The sequence below is a fragment of the Elephantulus edwardii genome, unplaced genomic scaffold (genome assembly GCF_000299155.1).
Source record: "Elephantulus edwardii isolate Elephantulus edwardi_28Jun2011 unplaced genomic scaffold, EleEdw1.0 scaffold00450, whole genome shotgun sequence".
NCBI classification, from domain to species: Eukaryota; Metazoa; Chordata; class Mammalia; order Macroscelidea; family Macroscelididae; genus Elephantulus; species Elephantulus edwardii.
The window spans coordinates 302,422-312,548 of NW_006400200.1; the positions used below are offsets into that span (position 1 = coordinate 302,422).

General features: G+C 39.5%; 1 protein-coding gene across 1 annotated transcript in view; it reads left to right on the forward strand.

Annotated features, from left to right (window-relative positions):
- The window catches only part of LOC102862676 (lengsin-like), a gene marked incomplete at its 5' end in the record, with an annotated part of 25,334 nt that extends 19,149 nt beyond the window's left edge, over window positions 1-6,185 (forward strand). The window contains one exon of the mRNA XM_006902785.1: window positions 4,986-6,185. Within this exon, the coding sequence (XP_006902847.1) occupies window positions 4,986-6,185 (1,200 nt within the window). The remainder of the gene's footprint in view (window positions 1-4,985) is intronic.
- Window positions 6,186-10,127: the final 3,942 nt, after the last annotated feature.

Sequence of the window (10,127 nt, forward strand, 5' to 3'; positions counted from 1 at the left end):
CCAATTCCTTTCGATACAGTGACTCAGTATACTCCTTCCCTCTTCTTTTAATACTTCCTGGATCATTTAACATTCTGTCGAAAGCATCCTTGTTTATAGAAACTGGAGGTTTGAATTTGTTCTTCAGTTCCTCGAGCTTAAGATATGCTGAGCGAGTTCGGCCCTTTTGATTTTCTGACTCCAAGTCCTTGCACATTTCATTGTAATACAAATTACAGACATACATACAATCTTTAAAATAAGTGCATGTTTTGCTGTGTATATTCTCAATAACAATAGAATAAAAAAGTTCAAAAAGAAAATACTTTAAAAAAGATTTATAGTATCAGGGATCCTTTCAAGCAGTTCTACTCTGCCCTGCAAGTTCAGTATAAGTCGTAAACTTCTTGACTGCAACAGGTTACCAGTATAAAAAACCTGTATAGTTAAATACTAATCTTCAGTTGAACCTCCTTTACAAAATCATCTTAATATGCACCATACATTTACTGAGGATTGAGACACAAATTGACATATGGAGAGAATTTCGGCTGCCCCCTTCTTCCCCTCCCCAGCCACCCCTGCCAAATATGAAAAAGAGTATTGAACATATCATGGGCTTCAAAGAGAATAAACAGGTCTGTCCTGGAAAGGGTGAATCCAGGTTGCTCCTTGGCTAAGGATCTTGAAGCTCCATCTTACATACTTTGAGCATGTTGTCAGGAAAGGCTAGTCCCTGGAGAAGAGAATTATGCTTGAAAGTGTAGAAGTTCAGTACAGGAGAAGAAGACCTTGGATGAGAGGCATTAACACAGTGACTGTTGCAGTGGGGCAGGTGTGTCAGAGACAGTGAGGTTCGCTCAGGATAGAGGAAGACTCAGAGCCAATGTTCATAGGGTCTCTATGAATCATAGTCGACTCAACAGCTTATAACAACATGATATGCCTTATACTGTGCTGAATGCCTCAATTATGTTCACTTGTCCAAACTGACAACCAACTTTTACATCTCTGTTCTATCAAAGGACTGATTTTATATAAATTATTTATAGATAAAGTAGGTTGTTTTCATCTAGGGGCTATATAAAAGAAAATATATCACTACTTGTAAAAAAAAATATTTTCTTTTGTATGTGTACCGTGAAATCAGATCTGACTGGCATAGGAGGAGATTGCCCCTCCTTCTCCAGCAAAGCATTTGGTGGATTCGAACTGTGTACCTCTGGGATTGCAGTGCAGCTTCTGGCCACTAGTCCACCAGAGTTCCCTAAATATATCACTAATATTATAGCAGTATAAGGGAGCTCTGGTGACTTGGTAGTAAGGAACTGTGCTGCCAACCCAAAGATGCAGCTTTCAGTCCACCAGTTACTCTCCAAGGAAATGTTTGGCAATCTCCTCCCCTTTGATATACTGCAGCTAAAAATCCACTGAAAGGTCAGGCATAGGTCCAACAGGCAATATAGGGAGCTCTGAGGGCCTCGCCCTTAGGGAGCTGCACTGCTTACTGGCAGTTTGAATCCACCACATGCTCTGAGAGAGAAAGAAGGATACTGTTCTCTCCCCCTCCTTGTGATTCACAGTGTCAGAAACCCAATGGAGGGTTGACTATAAGAGCAACCCAGTTAGATGGCAATAAGTTGAGTATGTTGTGGCTATGGAACATTGAGTTGGAACTGACTCATCACTGACCCACCAGTGAATTTTCAGAGGCAATAAATCCCAAGGAAAGAGACAGCCCATCCTTCTCCTACCAAACAGCTGGTGGATTTAAACCATGTGCATTTGGGTTGGCAGTGTAGTTTCTGGCCACCTTGAGTTATTTCAAAACATCATCTTTAGAATGGCCCAGATTTCTTTTTCACAGAGACTTGAGCTATTCTATCAGAATTTTTACTGAGTCTATATTGGAGTTTAAAGTTATTCCAGTGCTTTGGCCAGGTAATAGTTTACTATCAAGAATATGTGTGATAGTGACCCTATGTACAACAGCCCTAAACCCTGCTCTATCCTGTGCCAATCTTATTGTCTTTGACACATCTACCCCCATTACTCTAGTCACTGAATTAACCCATCTCATCAAGGGTCTTCCTCTTTTGTGCTGTCCCTTTACCTTCCCAAGCATGATTTCCCTCTCCAAGGACTATTTCTTCCTTGCAACATGTCCAAAGTATGTCAGATGAAGCTTCAGAATCGTTGCCTCTAAAGTGCAGCCTGGTTTCATCCTCTCCAGGATGAACCTGTTGATTCTTTTAGTAGTCCATGGTATATTCAATACCCTTCTCCAACACCACAGCTCAAAGGCATCAACTCTCCTTCTATCATCCCTAGTCATTGTCCAGCTCTCTGAAAAATAGCAAGTGATTGCAAAGACAGTGGCCTGTATCAGGTGCACTGTAGTCTACAGACTGACATTATTGCTCTTCAGCTCTTTGGCGAGAACTCTGACAACAGGCTATCCCAACACAATTCTTCTTTTAATTTCCTGGATGCTGGTGTCAAGAGTGCTGACTAGGGAATCAAGAAAACTAAAGCTGTTAATAATCTCAATCTCCTCACCATCCATCATGATGCTGCCTATCATCCCAGTGGTGAGAATCTGTTTTCTTGATATTGCGCCTCAATCCATATTGAAGGCAGCAGTACTTGACCTTCTGCAGCAAGTGCTTCAGGTCCTCCTCAGTTTCAGCAAGTAGAGTTGTGTCATCTGCACAACGCAGATTGTCGATGACTCCAATCCTGACACCACATTTCTCCTTATAGAATCCAGCCTCCCAGATAATCTGTCCTGCATATAGATTGAAAAAGTAGGGAGATAGGACATATCCTTGGCGTACACACTTCCCAGTTTTGTCCCTTGCTCTGTCCTGATGTCTGCCCCCTGGTCCAAGTATAAAATTCACATAAGCATGATCAAGTGTTCTGGGATTCCCGTTCTTCTCAGAATTAGCCAGTTTGTTGTGGTCCACACGGTCAAATACCTTTGCATAGTCAATGAAACAGAGATAGGCATTTCCCTGCTTTCAGCCAAGATCCATCTAACATTAGCTTCAATATCCCTAGTACCATGACCTCTTCTAAACCCAGTCTGAACATCTGTCAGTTCTCTTTTGATGTAGTGTTCCAGTCGTTTTTGGAAAATCCTCAACAGACTCTTGCTTGCATGAGATATTAACGCTTTTGTTTGGTAATTTCCGCACTCTGTTGGATCACCTTTCTTTGGAATAGGACAAATGTAGATCTATTCCAGTCAGTTGGCCAGGTGGTTGTCCTCTAGATTTTTTGGCACAATTTGGTGAGTGAGCACATCTAGGACAGCATCTGTTTGTTGAAATATATGTGTCACAATTAATAGGGAGTAAATTGAATTCTGATCATTTAAAAAATTATTGTTTGGGAGTTCTGTCAAATTGGAGCTGACTCACAGCTGACCCTCCAGTGGATTTCCAGAGGCAGTTAATCACTTGGGAGTATATTGCCCTTGTTTCTATTGCATGGAGTAGCTGGAGGATTTGAACTGTGTGCCTCTGGGTTAGCAGCACAGCCCCTTACCACTAGACCATCAGAGGTCCCTAAAATGTCACAAATAGCCAAACAAAATAAAAGCAAAATTCCCATAAGAGTAAAGAATATTACAGAGATAGAAAAGAGGATTCAGAGAAATGTCAAATAGTCTGAGGGGTAAAGAATGACTTTATGCTATATTCAAATTTATGAACTACTATGTGAGTGAAATGGAACCCAGCTGTTATCTGCTGTTCACAATCAAGGGAATATAAACAGATTTAAATTACAGGAACTCTTAGAAATCTTATGAATAAAACACAATACCCCTCTTTTTAGCTATATACAGAACTAGCATACATAATTTAAAACTAAAACATTAACAAGTAGGAAAATACCTTATTATTTCTTACAGTGAAAATTTGGCTTAAAAATGTTTTGTACTAAAGTGCTTTAAGGTTTCATGTTTTAAATTTATGTATATGATATTTGGAAATGAAAATTGAGATGCTGGAGAGGAAAATTATTAAAGTCAGGGGAATGGACTAGTAGAATACCTTTTCTAGACTAGTCCCTTCTTGGTACCCATGTTCTCTTAGATAATTTCTTGAATTTGTTTTATGGGTCTGTTGAACGTCACAGCCTATTACTTTTATGTGGTAAGGTAGATAGGAAAGGTAACTAAGTGACTAAATCCATTCAACCCTAGAGGTAAGGGGTAGAATGCACCCTAGCTATCATCTAATCTAACATTTTCTTTTGCTATTTATGGAAACTGAGGCAAATTGAGTCCAAGAAACTTGACCACCTTTACCCACGTATTTAATGAAATGCTCAGATTTGCTCACATTCAGATCCCACTTAGGAGGACAACCTTGTAAGAAGTGTAACTTTAGAGATTCAGGCCCACATATACAAGTCAGTCTCCTGAGTCTCTCTGAGACAGAAAGGGAGTTAATTCCCAAATGAACTATGAAAGTGAACAAAGAAAGGACTGCAGCTGTTACCTATATGATTCCTCTTCCATAGGAAAACTGTCCTGGGAGACATAGAACTGACCTCAGCCGTTTACAGAGAAGGGCTAAGGAGTCCTCATTTTTGATTGCCTGTTTCATACTGGGATTACAATGGAATAACCAAAAACACATCGTCTCTGAAGTATACTAATTATGCAATCAAATACACAATAAAAGAGTACATAAAATATTTTTATTATAATATCTTTTTTTTAAAGAAAGGCTAACCAGCATTTTCAACTCTCTGAGCATTTAACTCTTATCATTAATATATTAAGAGTTTCTTATAAAAATAACTTTGGAGTTCTGATTTAAAAAAACAAGTAAACATTTATCTCATACAAAGTAATGTTAATTAATGAATGTTAAATGCTAGCTCTTTTTTTGTTTGTTTGCTATATTTGTTTTTTAATTTGTGATTGAAAAAGATCCTTTTGCTTGCTTTTTCATTTTAAACTGAGATTATTCTCTCCTTTTCTGATTTAGGAAAAAGTGACCCACGGAGTTTACATGCCCAGAGGTTATCTTGAACTGATACCAAATCCTAAAGACAATGAAGTGAATCACATAAGAGCAACATGTTTTAATAGTGACATAGTTCTGATGCCAGAGTTATCAACATTTAGAGTTTTGCCGTGGGCTGACAGAACTGCAAGAGTGATTTGCGATACATTCACTGTAACTGGTGAGCCTCTGCTGACTTCTCCAAGGTACATTGCAAAGAGGCAGCTGAGCCAACTGCAAGACTCTGGCTTTTCTCTGCTCTCTGCCTTTATCTATGATTTTTGCATTTTTGGTGTGCCTGAAATTATCGATTCAAAGACCATATCTTTTCCTGCTTCACCCTTACTAAATAACCATGACCAGCCCTTTATGCAGGAACTCATCGATGGTTTATATCAGACCGGAGCCAATGTTGAGAGCTTTTCCTCCTCTACCAGACCTGGTCAAATGGAAATCTGTTTTCTGCCAGAATTTGGCATCAGTGCAGCAGATAATGCATTTACTCTAAGATCAGGTGTCAAAGAAGTGGCAAGAAAATACAATTATATTGCCAGCTTTTTCATTGAGACAGGATTATGCAATTCAGGAATTTTGTCACATAGTCTCTGGGATGTCAGTGGGAAGCAAAACGTATTCTGCAGCAGTTCTGGAGTTGAACAGCTCACAATCACTGGGAAAAAATGGTTGGCAGGGCTCTTGAAACATTCTGCAGCTCTCAGCTGCCTGATGGCACCTGCTGTTAGTTGCCGAAAGCGCTATTCCAAAGAGAGCAAAGACCTAAAGGAGAGTGTGCCCACAACTTGGGGATACAATGATAACAGCTGTGCTTTTAACATCAAATGTCATGGAGAGAAAGGTGCCCGGATAGAAAATAAACTAGGCTCAGCAACAGCAAACCCTTACCTGGTGCTGGCTGCTACTATTGCTGCAGGCTTGGATGGTCTTCAAAGCAGTGATGGTGTCTTGGCTGATCAAGATGATAGCACAGACCTTTATCATGCAAAACCCTCTGAAATTCCTTTGAAACTGGAAGATGCCCTTGTAGCATTAGAAGAGGATCAGTGTCTGAGACAGGCTCTAGGAGAGACTTTCATTCGATATTTTGTTGCCATGAAGAAATATGAATTGGAAAATGAAGAAATTGATGCTGAGAGAGATAAATTTTTAGAGTATTTTATTTAGATTAAATACTTAAGCACTCCTTTAGAGATGTAATGATTACTCAAGCAGCCGATCTACCAGGAAGAAGATTGGGGGCAGGGGTGGGGGGAAGTTACATATTTTAATCCCAATGGAATAGTTGATGGAAACAAACAATAAAGTTGTTATGAAACTGTAGTATGCAAACATACCAGAACTTGTCAGGTAGTCATTATTTCTTATATGTTTCTGTATGTTGAGCAAAACATGAATATCTGGTGTTGTTGGGCAATAGATTCAAACATTTTTTAAAAAGATTTAAACATTAACAAAAAGTTAAATTATTTAAACATGAGAAAATGAATTTCAATTATGCATATAGGTTGAGACAAAATTGTCTTTTAATATAATTTCACGATCAAGACATAAAGAGCCCTAATAGCCTAATGGTAAGAAATTGCATTGTAATACCAATGGCACACAGTTCCAATCCACCAGCTGCTCCACCGGAGAAGGACGAGCAATCTCCTTTTGTGTGATTAACTGTCTCTGAAAACCCACTGGAGGGTCTGCTAAAGGTCAGTTCTGACTTGATGATACACAACAACAGTGGTACAGTAGCTAAGCACGTGATTGTTCACCAAAGGTTGACAGTTCATAGCATCAGCCACTTTGCGAGAGAATTAAGTTGCATAAAGGTTAATAGCCTTAGAAACACGACAGTCTGTTTTATAGGGTAGCTATGAATTTCAAATGACTTTATGGTAGCGAGTTTGAGGTTGGACATTTTGTTGTTGTCATTCCATTTGGCTTTTGGAGTCAAGATATATTTTGGTTCATGTGCTGCCAAAGTGAGCACAGGAATCAAGATATATTGATGATTTTGTTTGCAGACATCATTGTATACTTTGGAAATAAGTAAAATAATAAATCATAGAGATAAATCTGCACGAGTTTTACATATCACTGCCTTTTTAAAAACTTTTATTAATTTTAATGAACATTTACAGAGATTTTGGATTTTCATTCATTTATTGTTGCACTTTTTTCTTTACCTCCTTCCCCCAGTTCGCTCCTCTCTTTGAAACATTTCTCTCTTCTTTCTTTTGAATCTTTCAAAGCTTCAAAGCTACAATTGTTTGTTGTATACTGTTGAGTTGGAATTGACCATACCTGACCCTCCAGCAGGTTGTCAGAAGCAGTTAAGCGCATGGGAGGAGATTTACATCCTCCCACAGAGCAGCTGGTAGCCTCAAACCGCTTTCCTTCCAGACTGCAGCACAGCAACTTGCCACTAGGCTACCAGAGTCCCAGACTTTAATAATTCAGTTCAGGAGGCTGCTTCTTGTGTTTATGTGCTGTTGAGTCAGAACTAACTCATAGCTGACCCTCTAGTGGGTTTTCAGAGGCAGTAAATAACGTAAAACGAAATTGCTCATCTTTTCCCCATGGATTAGCTGGAGGATTCAAACTGCCTGCCTTTGGTATTGCAGCACAGTTTACATCTAAGACATCAGAGCTTCTAGAAGTCCGAATACGGGACATTGGTTATGGGGAGGGCTCTGTGTTGGCCCAGAGGGAAAATCCTGTTCCTGTTCCCTTTCAGCTTCTGTAAACCCAGTGCTCTGTGGAAATCTTCATATGGCATCTATCTTCCTCAGTATGTACTCACATCTATGTCATATCTGCCCTTTTTATAACAAAGAAATGAGTGGGGTAAAGCACATCATGTACCGACTGATATAGCTTCATTGGTTTAACATATAAAAATTGTATTCCAAATGTCCAAAGGGAGAGGAGTTAGGATTCCAACACACTTTCTCTCTCTCACACACAAACACATGTACACACTCATTGCATTTGAGCAGAATTCATCCTATGCCTGCAGACAGAGCTTTTCTTTAAAAAGTGCCTCATGTAGGCAGCACAGAGGGAGTGTAAAGTAGAGTAATACAATTTGCCTGCATTGCCTGATTCCCATTTGTTGCCCGAGACAGCACTTTGAAACTTGTGAAATTCCATGGAGTATGAGAACAACCGCCTAATTAACAACAGCTATATTTACTGCTTACGCTTGTTTTTAGATTACACATTCTGTGACCTGCAGGGTGGATATCTCTTCAAAGAATACTAAAGTATCCAGTGTTATCACATTTTTGTTAGAATGTGATAATATTGCAACCCTCACTAAAGTATAGCTTCCATTGGGACTCAGTCCAAAATCTACTTACTAGAAAATGAAAACACTATTCTACTTAGGACAAAACAGGAGATTTTGTGTTCAATTAAAACTGACTATGATCTCAATTAGATGAGAACACACAAGCAGAGGGCTTGAATTTGGCTTAGATCCTGCTATTAAAATTCTTGGTAACTATAACAGTGACTGTGGGGCTGTTATTTACTAATTGTTCTTCTCCTTGAAGAAGTGTGTTTGCAAACATCAGAATAAAGTTTGAGCTATGTGATAGAGAGAGAAAGAGGGGAAAAAGTCTCCAGGAACAAAACTTCAAACATTACATTGTTGGCTCCGGCAGCTTGCTAGGGATCTGCCATTATTCATTCAGTCCTCATGAAGTAGAACCTCAATGTGTTAATTGGAAGCACATTATACAAAATAAATTCCACATTCCTGAGTTCCATTGTGGCTGAATGAGCTAATGATATTAGGTTCGGGCCAAGGAAATGTTACTAAAAGTAGGTGGAGTTTGGTGACCTAGTGGCAAAAAGTTACATTCAATCCCAAAGGCACAAGGTTCGAGACCATCAGCTGCTCCATGGGAGAAGAATGGGCAGTCTCCTTCCATTTGATTAATTGCCTCTGAAAACCTGCTGGAGGGTCAGCTATGGATTGGTTCCTATTCAATGGTACAAAACAATGACAACAACAACAACATGGAGACTTCTTGGAAATTTCCTTAAGACAAGTGTATTCCCTGCCCTTTCTCTTTCTTTCATTTCCTTAGCTACCGGATGGCCTGTAAGTAATGTGGTTAGTGATTAGTGCCATTCCCCTGGAAGTGGAGATGCACTTTAGAATAGAAACCACTAAATGTGGAACTGATAAGGTAGAAGCTCTATGTAAAGAAAGACGCAGAATGGGAAGGGAGTAGGGAGAGAGGAAGGAAAGAGAGGCGAAAAAAGGGGGGGAGAAGGGAGGAAAAAAAGGGAGAAGGGAGGGAGTGGGTATATGGGGGAAGGACAGAGAAAGAAAAAAAAAACACCAAAATGGATTTCAGAAGAGATCTTGAAAATTATACTAGAGTGTTGAGAAGCCAAAACAAAGGGAGGAGATATTGAAGTATAAGTGCTGAATAGAAGATCAAAGAACAGCTCAAGAAGATAAAGTATGATAATGGTATATGCAGAGACCTAGAAGTGGAGGTGGGGAAAAGGGAAGAACTTGTGTGGCATTTCTCAAACAAATTCAAGTTTTGAGCTGTAATACTTAGAGATGCTATGGGCAAAAATCTGGACTTGGGACTGTGGGAGGGGTACAGGGGGATTGTGTACCAGGGAGGGAGTGTTTCTTTTACTTTTAAAAGAGAGGAGTGAACTGGGTGGGCAGGTGGGGCGGGGGTGAGGCCTGGGTAGGTAGAGAAGTGCAGCAATGAATGAATGGAAATAAAAAAAAACAAAGAAGAACATGGTGAGAATACACAGTGTCACTGTACCAAAGATAATTGGCCAACACTGAAATATTTCAGGAAGTACCCTATGATCAAGATCCAGTGATAACCAAGGAGGAATTTGAAGTTGCAATGAAGGCATTGGCAAAAATTAAGACCCCAGGAATTGATGAGATTCCAATTGATATTCAAATGACAGATGCAGCCTTGGACATCTTCACCAGTCTATGCCAGGAATTTTGGAGGACAGCTGCCTGGCCAACTGGCTATAAGAGATCCATATTCTTTCCCACCCCCAAGAAAGGTGATCCAAACAATTGAATGTGGAAATTATGAAACAATATCATTAAAATAA